Source organism: Chaetura pelagica, unplaced genomic scaffold (assembly GCF_000747805.2).
Source record: "Chaetura pelagica isolate M959 unplaced genomic scaffold, ChaPel_1.0 scaffold7, whole genome shotgun sequence".
Lineage (NCBI taxonomy): Eukaryota > Metazoa > Chordata > Aves > Apodiformes > Apodidae > Chaetura > Chaetura pelagica.
The window spans coordinates 3,948,058-3,964,627 of record NW_009953920.1 but is presented as its reverse complement, the minus strand read 5'-3'; the positions used below and the strand labels follow the sequence as shown (position 1 = coordinate 3,964,627).

Sequence of the window (16,570 nt, the reverse complement as noted above, 5' to 3'; positions counted from 1 at the left end):
ATTGGTGTGTGATATTGATCTTTTTTTGTGAAGTAATTTAAACACAGGGAGAACATAGCTGAAGTTCTCTATCTCAGATAACTAAAATTGCATAGGTTTTTATGTAAAAGATAATTATTGTCCTTGCTGGTGAAGCATTAGGAAAGTGCTGTGTTATTTTACCATGTCACTAAAATAACTTTGCATATGGTAGAAAAACAGTTGGTGTCCTTACTTTCCCCCCTTCTTAACTTCACTAGCTTAATACTGGGGAACTCTGTCAGCCTGAAAATCACCATCAAAAAAAAAAGTTGTATGTTGTCAAAGTAACTTGCAGGAATTTATTAGTTTTCAGAGTTGGCAGAGTTGAAACACTGTCGGCAAAGGGGACGTCTTGGAAAGAGTTAGTAAAAAAGCAACTGGTAACTTAAAAAAGTTCTGATTATATAGCATACTAGATCACCTTTACTTAAGGAATTATCCTGCATGTATATGTGTATATATAAAAATATTTTCTTTATTTCATATTTCATCTCCTTGCCTTTGCTTCTAGCTTGCCTTGGTGACCTGGAGAGACTGCTTATTCAGGCCATTAAATAAGCAGGTGGGTGTGTGTGCCGCTGCGTGCAGGAGTGTTGTAGTTACAGTGGTATTTTTATGGGGGTAATTTTCTATATTGTTAGTAACTGTTCCAGGAAGAATTCAGAAGATGGGGTTTGGGGACATGGACCCAGAAAATTAAAGGGAGTCTCCTGCTTCTCCTTGGGATGTTAAATAGATAAATACTTAGGAGACATGGGCCTTCCTGTGTGTAGTTGAACCTTGATACCAAGACTGTTCTGAGTGTACCCTTGGCTTTTAAAAAAAAAAAAAGCTAAGGAGGTTTGTCTTAAAGTAACAACTTCAGCTGTTTCTCAGTCAGGAATACAGGCTGATGGTCATGTCTTAAGGTTTGAGAGTCAAGGCAGAACAGGCCTGGGATTTTGGTCCCTTCTAGTGAATCTTTAAATTTACATGGATGCCTGGGAGATTCAGGTCAACCAAATATTTTTTAATTAGTGGATCAGCGTAATATAAAACAAGGCATTCTATCACAACAAAACTGCATTTATGTGTGTTGATTTCACTCTTATTTGCTAGTACTTGATCATCAAAATACTGTATTATATTATGAAAATTAGCCAGATATCGGTTTAGAGGAGCAGTAGTTGCTGATAGCTTTCTATTTGTAAAGTCCAAGTGATTAGTTCAGCTCTTACTGCAAAATTTTTTCTGTTTCAGGTATAAAACTAACAAGTTTGATTTAGAAAGTGCTTTCTGACATCTAAAATAGATTTTTTAAAAAACAAAACAACAAAGTGCCAAAAAGCACTTTCATTCCCTTTTATAGGTTACCACTAATAGGACTGTAATTTGTTTGGAGAACTTAAAGGTGTAGCATACTCTGATGTCTGTAGGAATTCTGTATGTTCAGGTGTCCTTAAATTTTGTTTTCAAGGGGTTTGACTTGTCTTGAGTATAGGAATTACACTTGTTATTGAATACTGTGCTTCACTTAATTTTAATCCCTGTTTTCTAAGGTAACAAATGCTGTGTTGAAATTGATTGAAAAGGAAAGAAATGGTGAAACTATCAATACAAGGCTGATCAGTGGAGTTGTACAATCTTATGGTAAATGAGATTTCTTTAAGGTTTTGTTACTCTATTAAATATATATCCCCTATCAGATCCCAGAAGGAGAATCCCACCTCCTTGGCTGTTCAGTGAAGATTTTTACAGTAAAATAAATGCAGTTATGTATTGTTTAACTTCATGTTAGTAGAGGCACATGATACAATTACAGTCAATTATACTGTATTTATAAAGGCTGAAAGTGCAACCAATAAACGAGGGTGTTAATTGCCTATAAATCAGTTATTTAGGAGCTAAATCTAGAAGGGGTAAAGCATAGTAGTTCTTAAAGTGGAGTGAGATTGTTTTTTTCACATTTGCATGGAAGAGTTTCGCCATGCAGATTGATGACCAGCTTCATTAATAAAAACTATATATGCATATAATCTGGAACTCTACAAGGAAAAAATGGGAGGGGAATTTGAACTAGTTTTTGAGATAGGAATTGGAAAACTTCACAATCATCCATTTAGTAATGTATCAAAAATGTAGTTTACATGAGTACTGTCTTGTGCTACTTATTTTTTAAATGCAAAACAAATGTATACTTTAAAAAGTTTTAAAAAGTGGTTCTGATAGTGTCACAATTTCATATAAGTCATCTTCATATAAGTTCAAGCAAGGATATGTGTTTATTAGCAAGGGACCACTTCACAAAAGACAATTTTGTCCTTTATTTTTTTATAGTGGAACTTGGGCTGAATGAGGATGATGCATTTGCAAAAGGACCTACACTAACTGTCTATAAAGAATCATTTGAATCTCAGTTTCTTGCTGACACAGAGAGATTTTATACACGAGAAAGTACTGAATTCTTGCAACAGAACCCAGTCACAGAGTACATGAAGAAGGTAAGTTATTTAATAAGCTTTGTGATTATTTTCTGGATACAGATATTTTTAGAGGTAATGCAAATTCTTGGCTTTTGTTTTCAATTTCTTAAAATACCGAGTATTTTACAGAATCAGCTGTTTTTCCCTGTGTTTATGTGGTCTGAAATTTGTCTCCTTGGTGTGTTTCTGTGAGCACAATGAAGGTCTAAAACGTTGTTCATGGGCAGAAAGCAATACACCAAAATAGTCATTCTGCTTTATACCTACAAGTTTACTGTTAGTACACAAGGAACTGTGTGTTGGCGCGTTTATTGATTGAAGTCTTGTCCTGAGCAAGCAGGCCAAATAAGTAATTAATTAATTACCTGTGATTCTCTCAGAATATTTTAATGTAATGAACCCTACATAGTATTTCTGATCAGCAGAGGCCAGTGTTTTAAGTGCTTAGATTAGATTAGATAGATTGAAGCTGGAAACACACACAAAGCTAGTGGAAGGCGGAAGTATTCGGCAAGAAAGTGCATACCATTAAAGTTTCTGCTCAGATTCATATACTAGAGATGTATGGAAGATATTTGGGATGTCTCGACATTTCTTCACAGATAATGTGCATACACTGAAGTCAAACTGAACAAGAAACTGTTCTCATTACTCCTTTCTTGGGATTTAACTGATGAAGCTGAAAAAGCTTAGACTCTGCAGTTAATATAATCAAAGTTTGCGAAATGATGCAAACTAAGGGATGTGACCTATCAAAAAGTGGAAACATGAGTTGACGCTAAAAGCTACTTCATTGGAACAAATTGTCTGGTCTCTGGACTGCATACTCTGCTGGAGAGTTCAAGAGAGGTCATGCAAGTTTTCTAAACTATTAATTAAAAATTCAGATAGACTTCAGTTTTGTCTTGCTTTCATTATGTATAAGGAGTTCTTAACATTTTTTACTTAAACATGACAAGGCAGTTTTGTGAACTTAATTATTTTTTGAAGTTTGGGTATTGTAATCTTGCATTCCACTTAAGTGACTGGAGCACAGAGTTGGGGATAAATAGCATTGTAAAATATAAAAACAACCAATGTGTTGATGCAGCTTAGTGCACATGAGCACATCATCAGTGTTACCATGATATAGTAGTTTGTGTATTGTAGAATACTTAAGTAAATCTTAATTAGAATTGGGATATGTGCACAGAGTTATACAGGCAGACTTACTGAGTTTAGAAGGATCCTGAATTTTTTTCTCAGGCCAGAACTCATGGTTAAATTGTCATGGCCTTATGTGCTGTAGGGGAAAAAAGGCTAGTGTTTCCTAACACTGTCCTTTGAAATAGTGTCTCAAGCTGAACTTTGGATCTTTATAGTTATGACCTAAAGATACTGTCATGTGAATTAATTATTTTTCCCTTGTTTCTGAAATACAACTTTAAAAGGAAAATGGAATTACAAGAACATAAAAAGTGAGAGAGTATAAGCAAATTTGAAGTCAGAATGAATGTTTATTTTCATAAAGGAGCTCAAAGTGAGTTGACTGTTAGCATTAAAAGTGAAGGTCTACAGGTATTTTAAGAAGCAGCAACAGAAGTGGCAGAGTTTCCTGAAATACAGAAATACTGAACTGGTTAAACTTAAGTAGTCCTACTAGTCTGATTCCAGTTTTTGGTGTTAATCCGAAAGATTTGCTGCTATTTGCTGTCATTAAGGAAGATTATTGTTATACTTTACTGGTAAGAAACTGACAAGTACCTGTATTTTGACCTGTACAGGTTTAGCTCTAGAAGACAGTAATCCAGGATTATTTTGTAATAACCAAATGCAAAATTATTACGGAAGCTAAGAGTGGCTGAGATTATAAAAAGCTGTCTGTGTATGATGTAGTGAACCTGAAGTAATTTTTTTTTGTTGTCGTCCGTAGTGTAATCTTTCGTGCTTGGTCGATATTCTAAAGTACTAGGAAAATGCATCAGTTTAATTTCCTTCTCTTGGTGGTGTTACCAACTTAAGTAAGTTGGACTGATAGGGATATCCCCCTAGTAATCTACTGCAATTACAAATGGCTTGTAAAGTGAATGTTTAACACTTTTGCAACAAATTAGAGGTAACTGCTGTATAAACAATTTCATTTTACCTTTTGGTGTAAGTAGTTTTCAACTGACATTTAGAATATTGGCTTGCTGGGAAGATATGCATATGTCACATTTCATATGCAAATTGAATGCTAGTGTAATTTAAATAGTCGTAGATTATTGTGAAGCATTTCTGTGTAAGGTGAGAACCCTCTAATAAATTTATCATGGGCATACTGTTAAATTGTTGTTTTGTGGAGGCATTAAATGCATATTTATCTTAAACAAAACTACCTCTGTAGCTGGAGAACTTGCTGATGCTAGAACTGCCAGCATCTCATATCAGCAGCTTGCTTTCTTTCTGACAGCAGATTTCCATCTATAAACTATGTATTCTTAAGCAATGGGAAAACAGTCTTGCTGTGATTCTCTACCCATTTAAATAGTATATAATGTTATCGTCAACATGAACATAGATTCCATATGTATATTGAGATTCCCAAAAAAATAACTGCATGAGTAGGTGGACCACAACGCTACATTAGTGAGAGCTTTGATTTTCGTAGTTGTTTTCTACAAGAATTTACTATATAGTAATCTGTTTTCTGCTGTTAGATTTATTTTCTGCCTTCCAGACTTGTTTCTTGTTTATTTCTTCGTTCCATAGGCTGAAGCTCGCCTCCTTGAGGAACAGCGTAGAGTTCAGGTGTATCTTCATGAGAGCACACAAGATGAGTTAGCACGAAAATGTGAGCAAGTACTTATTGAAAAACACCTGGAGATATTTCATACAGAGTTCCAGAATTTGTTGGATGCTGACAAAAATGAAGGTAAGGAGAGTCAAACGCCGGTTTAAGACTTAGACTTCCTCCATGATGGTTTGTGAATAATGTAAATTCTGGTGATAGCTAAATGGAATTTGTGCAAGAATTAGATTGAGAGAAACTAGACATTAAGCTCATTGACAAGCAGCTTATGATCAAATTGGGATGGCTCAGGATACTGCTTCAAGAAGGCTATTCTGATTCCAAATATTAAGGCAAAACACTAATTTTGATTTCTCTTAACATGTCTGGAAGAACTTCGAGAGCACTTGAACCACTCTTCCAGCAGGAGCTGAAGCTTGAATGAGGGAGTTGCAAGACGCAAACCCAGACCAGTAGTCTTATCAACTAACAGTTTAATCCATGCATCTTGCTGAATTGGCAGCAAGAATTTTAAAATCCAAGTTGTCTAGAAGTATGTATAGTAAATGTTAAGAAAAATAGGACAAAATAAGTAGCTTCTAAAATATAGTGTATATATATATATAGGTTAAACTGCATATAGTGCATAAGAGTGGAAATTAGTAACTGATGAGATAATTTTAGCTGTGAAATGAGTTTTAAGTGGAGGGACAACACAGCAAAGCACCAGCAATTCAGGAAGTTCCTGGAATGCATTGACTACAATTTCCTTCTCAAGTGGTAGAGGAAGGTACGAGAAAAAGTGCTATGCTGGGCCTTGTTCTCACCAACAAGGATGGGCTGGTGGACAACATAAGGCTTAAGGGCAGCCTTGGCTGCATTGACCAGAACATGATGGAATTCAAGACCCTTAGGGCAACAGGGAGGGTGCACAGCAAGCTCATTCTCTGGACTTAAAGAAGATCTGCCTGCTGTGGGAAAAGGGCAGGTCTGAGAGCACCTCAGCACCATGGGACTGGATGAGATTCATACACAACTCCTGAGAGACATGGCAGATGAAGTTATAAAGCTGTTTTCTATGATATTTGAGGAATCATGGTAGTCTGGTGAAGTTCCCACTGACTGGAAAAGGGGAAACATAACCCCATTTTCAAAAAGGAAGAGCTAGGGTACTACAAGCCAGTTTATCTCACCTTTGTGATCATGGAGCAGATCCTCCTGAAGGCTCTATTGAAAAGGAGTAATAAAAGCAAAACCCTCCTCAGTATTAAACTTTCCAAAATTGCTAATTGATTTTGGAAAGTCTTGGCTGGAAACTGGTGAGATTTTAATATGAAGCTTTAATGTATGTGAAGTGATGATGTCCAGTTTATTTTTACCTTTGTTAGTTTTGTTCTGTGGTAATGCTTATCAGAGTCTTTTCTTTCCTTGAGATACAATAATTTCTACTGCTAATCAATGACTTAAACGTGTTTTTTTTTAAGATACAGCTTTATTGACAGTGTTCTATTGGAGAAAATTTGGTTTGTAATATTTTGGTTTATCTGCTAAGGTCATACCAATACATAACATTCTTGCCTTAAATTTCCAGCTGTTACTGTTGATGCTTCCCCAATCAGAAGTGTTAATATACAAAAGGCTGCATGTGGTGTTACATCTGAGAACTGTCCTGTTCAAAATAAGATTTAAAGGACAGTGGTCAGCTGAAAAATGTACTCTTAGCATGGCTAGCAATTAACAGTAATGACAATCTGAATTAATGGTAACACTTAAAAACTTCATCAAAATAAGGGAGTTTTAATTTAATTTTTAAATCATTGGACCTCTTAAGTTCTTGAAAACTACAAATTAGAAGTTAGTATATCTATAATTAGTTTTTTTCTTCCTGATTTATGTAGCATTCTGAAGGTAAAAGAAGTCTTAGTATTTAACTGTTTTTTTCCTCTCTAACCTTTCCAGTTAGTACAAAGATTTGCTATACTGTATGGTTTTTTGCTGTTTGTTTTTTTTCTGGCTGTTTACAGTACCAGTAGCACATATATTTTTGAACGTTTAACTCCTATTGGCAACTTGTGAATGAGAAATTGGAGATGCAACTTGTACAAATGGGAGATGTTGGCTTTTTTTGTTGTGTTGTTTTGGTTTGTTTTTTTTTCAGATTTGGGACGCATGTATAACCTTGTGTCTCGAATCCAGGATGGCCTTGGAGAGCTGAAAAAGCTTTTGGAAACCCACATTCATAATCAGGGTCTAGCTGCAATTGAGAAATGTGGAGAAGCTGCTCTAAATGCAAGTATCCTGTCAAAATAAGTCTGTGTGTGGTTGCTTCCAGTTTGATGGTAGAGGATGGTGAATGCTTCCTGATCTAATTTCCAATTTGCTTATGTTTTCCTTCTCACTTACTTAAATTTTGAGGACTAGGCAATTCTCAAGTGTTGGTAGTCTATTTAAAACAATTAGTGACTGTGTTACTAATCTTTGAGGTTTTTTGGTTTTGTTTTGGGACTTAGTTCAGAGTTTTTGAGAGGATGTCATGCTGCTTGGAAAGCTGGCTGTGCAAATACATCATCTGACACTTAAAAATACATCTGAAATTCCGGTTTCTAGAAGCATTATCTCCAGTGGACTGTGTTTTGTCTCATCATCTTACAGACTTCTGACTTAGATGGAACTGTGTGGAGAAAGTTTCTGTTGGTTTTAGTTTTTGGTGAATGGCTTTGTTCTATTTGGAAAAGCATGGAGAAATAAGAGGAAGAGATAACTGAAATGTTTGGAGAAGTCACAATATAAGGAGCAGGTCAGATCTGCAGCACTGTTGTAGTTTAGCTGTATAATTGGCTTTTTTGATTGTTATACCATAATTGTAATTTCAGACTTAATTTTGTATTGATGAGGGCTGAATCTCAGCAACAGGAAGTTGTTTAAACCCTTTGCTAAGCTTTTTTGCTATAGATAATGACAATTCCTCGCAAAAAACAAAACATAGAATGAGACCTTGCACAAAGCAAAGTTAAAATAGAATATAGATTCTGGTAAATTATATTTAAAATGAGCTTTAACTTTGATTTTTGACAGAGTTCATTTTGATCTTCTATTTTCCTCAGATATTCTTGAAATAGCTTCACACTATTACTCATTAAAGCAGTAATATGTAATGACCACATGGAGAACAGTAAAAATCCTACTTTATAGCACAGATTGAAGTGTTTTACATGTGTCTAGTGTTTGCTTCTATAGTTGAAGTGCATACCTTTTTAGTGGTGCTGGACTTAAGTGAATGATAAAGTAAGTTCAGGAATCATCAGCTTAATTTGTAGACATCACCCTCAATTTTGAAATTTAATGTGTTCCATGGGGACATATCCCCCTGGTCATCACTCTGGAGTTTCTTTTTACTTAGACCTTGAAGACTTTCCCAGAAAAAGGAAAGCTTTTCTCCAGGAATTAGTTCATCTGTGAGAGAGTAGAAGCCTGAGATTTGTATGTATTCTTTTGACTCTGACTGTTTACAGAGCTCTTCCTGATCATAACACTTGTTCATGCTTCTTCATCCTTCTCTTTTCTTGCTTTTCCTACATTTGTTCTCCATTTTCATAATAGTCCCTCTTGCTGTCGCCCTTGGGAACCATCTTGCCCCTTCTTCCAATATCCTTCACACCACTGTATTGCTATTCATCTTTGCCTTGATTAGCCCTCTATCACACAAATAGAATTTACTCTGCCTAACTTGTACTGTGTCTAAACAGATCATGAACTAAGCAAATGGTTCTCAGTTACTACGTAGTCGGTGGAGAGAAATAGTCATATCAGCTTGACTCATCCAACCTATTTTAGATTTTTACTGCAGAATGAATTAAGCTCTAGGCTCCATTAACTCTGTTAATGAAAATGCTCTTCAGTCAGAAGATGACTGCTTTTTGTGTCTTTGTTTTGCATTTTTTTGTCTATGTAATCAGTAGACACCTTTCTGAATGTCCTTCAGGTCTACTTGAATTTCTTGTCTGAGAGGTTCTCAATGATGTCAGTTCTTTATCTCAAGCATGGCATTAGATCAGTGGTCCACTACGTCTGTCTTCAGAGGAAACAGGAAACATTTTTGAGGATCCTTATACAACCCTGCCTGTCTTTTGCCATTTGTTGCCAGCATCCAGAACTCTTATGATAAGAGTGTTGCAGAAGTACCTCTGTGCCCAGTCCTTTTAGGGGTTTTTTTTAATTGACCATGAATGTTGTCCATGAATTGGCCTAATCCATTCTTGAGCCTGCTCGTATTATGTGCTTCCAACAACCTCCTGTGGCAGCCTGTTCCAGAAAACCACTAGCATATATGTAAATTTATTTGTCTTACATTTGTTTCTTATCACTTAGAGCAAACGCCTCATAGTTATAAAATGTAGCTTTTGGTGATCATTCATCTTTTTAGTCGTTCTACTGATTATGTAAACCTCGATCAAATTTCAAACTTCTGATCTGTGAATTGAAGACTTTTAGACTTTTTAGTCTGTTTTATAGTAGCTGCCCTGTCTGCCTGGTGTTGTAGTTGCCCTTTGTTATTCCTACTCTGATTCTACTCCATCTTTATTGAGATGCAGATCTCAGTAGTTGCACATAGTCTGTGAGTGTTTATTGGCTGTCACTGAGTGTTGAGTGGATGACTTAAGGACTGTCAAAAATAACTGAGGTTGTACCTATTGGGGATACATGTATTTTTACTACAGAGATTTATTTCAAGGGTTTCTTCTATAGCAAGTGCCATTTTATATTTGTCCACTTCTCTCAAGTCTGATTTGGATTAAGCTTATGTCCTTGAATATGTTCTTAATATATTTGCAATGATTGAGAAAGTGGTTTTGTCTTGTTTTGCACTATATAACATAGCATACTTTGCATTCTATTTGTAAATGAAAGCTTGTGCTAATGTGAAGTCAGTCCTGGACATAGGACTTAAACTAGTCTGTATACTGTTTTGCTTTTGAAGTATTACTAATACTTTGTAGACTTTCCCCTAAAAATTTGCTTAGGCAATGAGTAGTTGCATTTAGGAGGAAGCAGAAAGCAGAAAAGTTAATAGGTTGCAAAAACAATCTCTGATTATTGCAGGATCCAAAAATGTATGTACAGACAGTGTTGGATGTCCATAAGAAATACAATGCTTTAGTCATGTCTGCGTTCAACAATGACGCTGGCTTTGTGGCTGCACTGGACAAAGTAAGTATATGTAGTGGCATGCAGTGACTGTTGTGGTTTTTTTCCTATTCAGTATTTTGTTTCACAAAATTTCACTGTCTTTTGTGAATAGGCTTGTGGTCGATTTATAAATAATAATGCAGTGACAAAAATGGCTCAATCATCTAGTAAATCCCCAGAGCTACTGGCACGATACTGTGACTCTTTACTAAAGAAAAGGTACGTCTTCAAAGATTATTTCGGGTTGGCTTTTGTTTTAAAAGGTTTTAGCATGTGAAGTTTCATATTACATCTTCAGAAACAGAACTTGACATTTTAAGAAAAAATAATTATACAAAATTTTGAATACAAAAATTCCTATAGGACTATTCCTGAAGATTGTATGCAGTTTACTTTTCTCTTTTAAAGAAGAGGAGGGAAGTAAATCTGAGAACTCTCTTTCCTTACAGGAAACTGAGTTCTGAACTATTTTTATTAATAAAATAGAAGGGGTTGTTTACGTTTGGGTTCCCCCCCCAATTGTGTGTTGTGAAGAAGAGATGCACATTCCTTTTCCATTAAAACTCTTGCTTTCCTCATGTTGTTTTCCTGTATCTTCTTCTTTCTGGGCAGAAATTGAGAAGGTAAAAAACTGCTTCCTAACCTCCCGTGGTTCATAATTTTATTTGACTTCAAATGATTTAGCAGCTCATACATTAAGTTGGTATCAGATCAGTTCATACTTGGATTTTTTTCAGTTTTGTCACTGGCAACTTTTCTAGCTGTTTTGGGGAAGGAAAAAAAGACACGACTGCACAACCCAAAAACAGAAGAACTTGTTCACTTTTCCCTTCCCTATACCCTTCTTCCTCCCACAAAGGATTTATTTTCCCCTTTACAAACACTAGATTTCTTCAGGGTAGATTTGGGATGTGCCTGATGGTCAAGTAGGATGTGGAGGAAACAATGTGGTGCTACCTGAGTTCTCACCTAGTGAAGACTCAGCTCTCTGAGCTGTTTCTGTTCGTTGCACTAAGATAAGAAGTTAGGGATTAGCAGCAGAAAAAAGACAGGAAAAGAGAGATACACGTTGAAGGCCATAAATCCTGAGAAGCAACAGACTATCAGGAAGTCCCAGGCAATTAATGTTCCAGGACTTCAACCTATTTAAGAATCACAGAATTGCTTACATATGGAATATTGAAGAGTTAATTTCATTCTACTGTTTTCTCTCTGAAGAGTCTTTGATCCCAGAACTAAACAATCTGTGTTGCTTTCTTTATGAAAATTCCATATGCTGATTTAAATTATCAGTTTTGGGAGTCATTAAAAATACACTTCTTTAATTGCAGCTCAAAGAATCCAGAAGAAGCAGAATTGGAAGATACACTCAATCAAGTGGTAAGATATATATAAATAGTTCTCTTTATGTAAGCTTTGGTTTAGTAGTATTTGATTGTCACACAGGTCAGATGAAAGAAAAGCTTTTATTTTGTATGTTTGATTTATTACTTAATATTTCAGCTTTTCATTAATAAACTTCATTTCTGTGTGGTTTGTTGGCTGCATTTTTTAAAATTAAAATTTTGTAAAAAAAACCCCTTACAGCAGATTTAGGAGTGGCTAAATTAAATGTATGCTTTTATTTCATTGTTTATATACACATGTATATATAAAACTGCTGCAATATATTTTTATATAATTACATATAAGCACTGCATATTTAGTCATCTGTGACTCTGTAGCTGTGGAATATACAATTAATGTGCTTAAAATAGTATCCTTATTTAAAACAAATAAAACCACCACTCCTTATCCCCCCCCACTTCCTTCCCCAGAAACAAAAAGCTTCCACTCTTAAAAATGAAAGTGCAAATGAAGTAGGTATTGCTACCACTTTTTCAAGACAAATGCTTTAATAATTTTTCTTTAAAATTCTCTTGGCTTTTCCAGATGGTTGTCTTCAAGTACATTGAGGATAAAGATGTTTTTCAAAAATTTTATGCTAAAATGCTGGCAAAAAGACTTGTACATCAGAACAGTGCTAGTGATGATGCTGAGGCAAGCATGATCTCTAAATTAAAAGTAAGTATTCTTTGGGTGTCTCATGTTCTAACATATTGATATGTGTTCTTTCATTTAATTATGTACATTAAAAAAATACACAGCCTAGGGTTTTTGTTTTATTTCCTAGGTGCTTGTATTGCATGTCTGTCTGGTGGAGTTGAGATGGCATTAAGCTTAATTTTTCTTATCCTGAATGAATGATATGGATATAATTATCAAAGGGAATGACTACTGAGATGTTGCTTAATTTCATTAACCCTTGTTCATTCAGGGTCAGGCAAAATATGATCTGATGCACTCTCAGTAGTCTGTTTCATTGTGTGTTGCTTCATTTTTAAACAAAATTTTCTTCAGTTTTTGATGACACTTAAAGAGCATTTCTAGTTGGGATCAGTATGTTGAGTAAGGGAAATACTGAACTTGGTACCTCATCTTCTGAGAAAATAAGTTCTGATACTTTGTTCTTCTAGTTTTCCTATGTCAGAAATGTGTCTTGCTGACATATCTGTGCTTTTAAAATACAGCAAGCTTGTGGTTTTGAGTACACCTCCAAGCTGCAGCGGATGTTCCAAGATATTGGTGTAAGCAAGGACTTGAATGAGCAATTCAAAAAGCACCTGACCAATTCAGAACCATTAGATTGTAAGTAATACATTTACCTAAGTTACTGTAGAGTAATTTAGCTTCCTCTTATTTCTACAGATCTAATGATAGGAGAGAAATGTTTGATTTAGTTATATCCCCAGCAGTTAGATTTAATGTTGTTTTGACCAAGGTAGGTGGGATTATTAAGTTAGTCTTTTATGTCTTTGTCTTGTAATAGCACTTCGTATATTCTGCTATGGGCAGGCTCGTACTGATTTTGCAGCTTGTGTTTAGATACTAATTACATTAAGGAAAACCCTAGTTTATTTTGGGTTTTTTATTAGAAAGGTGTTTTTCTTTCAACAGTTCTGATTTTGAGCACAACATGGCTTAAGTTCATACTTGTGTAAAAATATTAAGGAAAACGGGGTGTTGTGGTTTAGTTAGACAGTTCTCTCTTTTATAAAAAAAAATGTTTTTTCATTTAAGCATGTTGAAAGAAATTCTTTAAAAGAATTGATAATTATTTGTTCCATTACATTTAGAATTGTGTATTGTCAGGCTTAAATTTTATTTAGTTTTTATAGCATTCTTACTGACTTGCTCAAATTGCCTTGCAAATGTCAACAGGAAGTGTTTATTCTTGCAGTTGTGTACTGTGGAGTGCTGAGTTTTACTTACACGTAAAAACTCACATTTATGACTTGCACATTAAAAGAGAAACTTGTGGGGATAAAAGCAAGGTAATACCACAAGTAAGAGAAAATTGACTGTCACGCTAAATCTGAAGCTCTCCCAATACAGTGACATCTTACATGACTTCCTTTGGTTTATCATCAGAATAAAAAAATACATGTATTTCTTAATGATTTTTCATCTTGTTAGTTTAAGCAAGAGGCAGAACCATTTCTTGTTTGTGTTAGAACTGGGACTGTGTGTTTGAAGAGGGAGCAGGAGCAAGGGGCATAATGCAACTCAGCCTCTTCACCTCTCTTCCAGTGGATTTCAGCATCCAAGTGCTGAGTTCTGGATCGTGGCCATTCCAGCAGTCCTGCACGTTTGCTCTGCCATCTGAGGTGAGGCACTTGCACTTGGTTCATCTGAACGTGGAATGATCATGTGAGGAATTTGTTTTACATGGCCAGTGTCTCCTGCTCTTTTGTTGTGTGTCAGAGATGACCGGAAGTGTCTCTTGTGTTTGGCTCTTTGACTGAAAGATACTTTTTCTTGCCCTTGCTTTGACTCTGTGCAATCAAATATTTAGGTGATACAATAGTTAGTTTTCTAGTTGTTAGTAGTTTTGGTTTTAGTTAGTTTTTGGTAATTTTTACTAGCTTTTGAGTGCTTATCCAGAATAGGCAATACATGAATACTTAAGAAATAAATTTTAACAGCTGTTACCTGGAGGATGATGATAGTTAAGGGAAATCACCTTTCTGGCCTTGTTGATGTGTCATAAAAGGAAGAGGGAACTTAAATGCCTGATTAGGTTTGTATTGTTAATTACACTTTAAAGGGGAAATTTGTAACAAAAGGAAATTTTCATCCAGTCTGAAGAATTTGAATACTTCTCTCTTATTCAGACAACATGGCAGTCGAGGGTGATCCAATTTGAGTCTCCTTTGTTGGTGCCAGAGCATGTTCTAGTAATGGTAAATGAAGGTAAATAATATTCTTTACTTACATATTACTTATATGTTGTTGTTTTTATACAGTTAGAACGGAGCTATCAGAGATTTACTGCATTTTATGCCAGTCGTCACAGTGGAAGAAAATTAACATGGTTGTATCAACTGTCCAAAGGGGAATTGGTTACCAACTGTTTCAAAAATAGATACACGTTACAGGTAAGGGGAACACTCTGCCAATAGCAACATTGGGTGATGTTTGCATTCAAAAGACTATATGTAGCTGATCACTTAAAAGACATGTTCATTCTCTGCTCCCCTGCTCTTATGTTATCTGGATGAGCTGCTCAGGCTCTTTACTCCTCGTTTGGAGACAATTGCTTTTCCTTACTTTAAAGGGCTATTGTGCAGATAAATGGGTTTAAGATGTTGAAGTAGTAGAATTCATGTGAATAGCTGTGCCCACACACAAACTAATTTTAATACATAACACAGTCAGTCGAGCTGTATTTTATTTGTATGTCAAAATATTAATTAAGAGTATGTAATGATGTATCACGATTACATGTATTAACTCATTCAGTTCCTTAATTGAGGGGTGTGTGTGTCTGTTTGTATGTGTACACACACATGTTTAGCTACTATTAATGATGCTCACATGCATTTATTAGCTTTATTCCTGTGAATAATTCTGCTGTCTTTAAATAAAGCAAAGCACAGATGCAAGACCTAATGGCTACAGATCTGTGTTTTACTGAAGTGAATATAAATGTTAACCCTGCCCAGATGGTGGTTGATGTTATGATTAATAGAGCCTTTATTATATGTTTGATTTATTTACTGTACTGACACTTAAGACTATGTTTAAAAGAAAATTTACTTTGAAAAGGGAATATATGTGGTTTAAACAGGTGTTGAACTGAGACAACTGCAGATGCTTTGCATAAGATCTCGTGCTTCTTATACTTTTTTGCCTGCTTTCAATAAGTAGACAGGAGGAGAGTTCACAACAGTGAGGAGAAACAACATGATGGCAGACTTTGAACTTGTCATGAATATATGTTAGCCCTGTGGTGATAGACATGAATAAGTCACTGATAGCTGCCTTGTTTATGAATTTGGTTTAATTATTCTGCTGGAGTTAGGACAGTTATGAGGATGAATTTGGTGGTCTGTGTAGGTTTTAATGAAGATTAAAAGTGTAAGAATCAGGCAGTGACAGATGAAAATAATTTAGAATTATATTAGCAAGTAGAAAGAAGGCTTTGACACCCTAATAGAAAACTTGATACAAGTGTCTGCAGCTTGTTAAATGGTCATAATCTTAAGATTTATGTTTAGATAATGCTGGAAGGTAAGAGTTCTGGTTGTACAACTAACATCAGATTTTTCTGTATTGTGTAATGATTAGCACTAGTTGGCTATTCTCTGTCCGAATATTCCAGTATGTGTTTAACTGGTAAATTTCAGGCTCTTCCAACTCAAAGTATGTTTTTTCATTCTCGTTTTGTGACTTTTCCCCCTCCCCTGTTCACTTTTTTTTCTTAATCTGCTAGGCATCCACATTCCAGATGGCAATTTTACTGCAGTACAACACAGAAGATGCCTATACCGTGCAGCAGCTGACAGACAGTACTCAAATAAAAATGGTAAAGACTTTGCACATTTTACCACACTCTTGTGAACAAATCTTTTGCTTTTCAGGGTTCTTCCTGTTGTTGTAAGAAATTGGGGTTAGACATGCTTGAAGCCAGGGTTGGTCTCTCTCCTGGAGGAGACAGGTGTTTGGTTTTTTTTAATCTTAGTCAACTTATTTTCCTGGTTTACTTTCCTGTTGACATAGCTGCTTGGTTTTCTGATGGATCTGTGTGTTCATGTTTAGCTTCCTGCTG

The 16,570-nt window shown here is 35.5% G+C and overlaps 1 protein-coding gene across 1 annotated transcript in view; it reads left to right on the top strand.

The window, feature by feature from the left end:
* The window catches only part of CUL1 (cullin 1), a 35,996-nt gene that overhangs the window by 11,979 nt on the left and 7,447 nt on the right, over positions 1–16,570 (top strand). Inside the window, exons 4-16 of the mRNA XM_010001541.1 lie at positions 533–583; positions 1,560–1,650; positions 2,338–2,501; positions 5,214–5,376; positions 7,391–7,521; positions 10,333–10,440; positions 10,532–10,638; positions 11,751–11,799; positions 12,352–12,483; positions 12,990–13,107; positions 14,050–14,126; positions 14,766–14,897; positions 16,235–16,327. Of these exons, the coding sequence (XP_009999843.1) occupies positions 533–583; positions 1,560–1,650; positions 2,338–2,501; positions 5,214–5,376; positions 7,391–7,521; positions 10,333–10,440; positions 10,532–10,638; positions 11,751–11,799; positions 12,352–12,483; positions 12,990–13,107; positions 14,050–14,126; positions 14,766–14,897; positions 16,235–16,327 (1,416 nt within the window). The remainder of the gene's footprint in view (positions 1–532; positions 584–1,559; positions 1,651–2,337; positions 2,502–5,213; positions 5,377–7,390; positions 7,522–10,332; positions 10,441–10,531; positions 10,639–11,750; positions 11,800–12,351; positions 12,484–12,989; positions 13,108–14,049; positions 14,127–14,765; positions 14,898–16,234; positions 16,328–16,570) is intronic.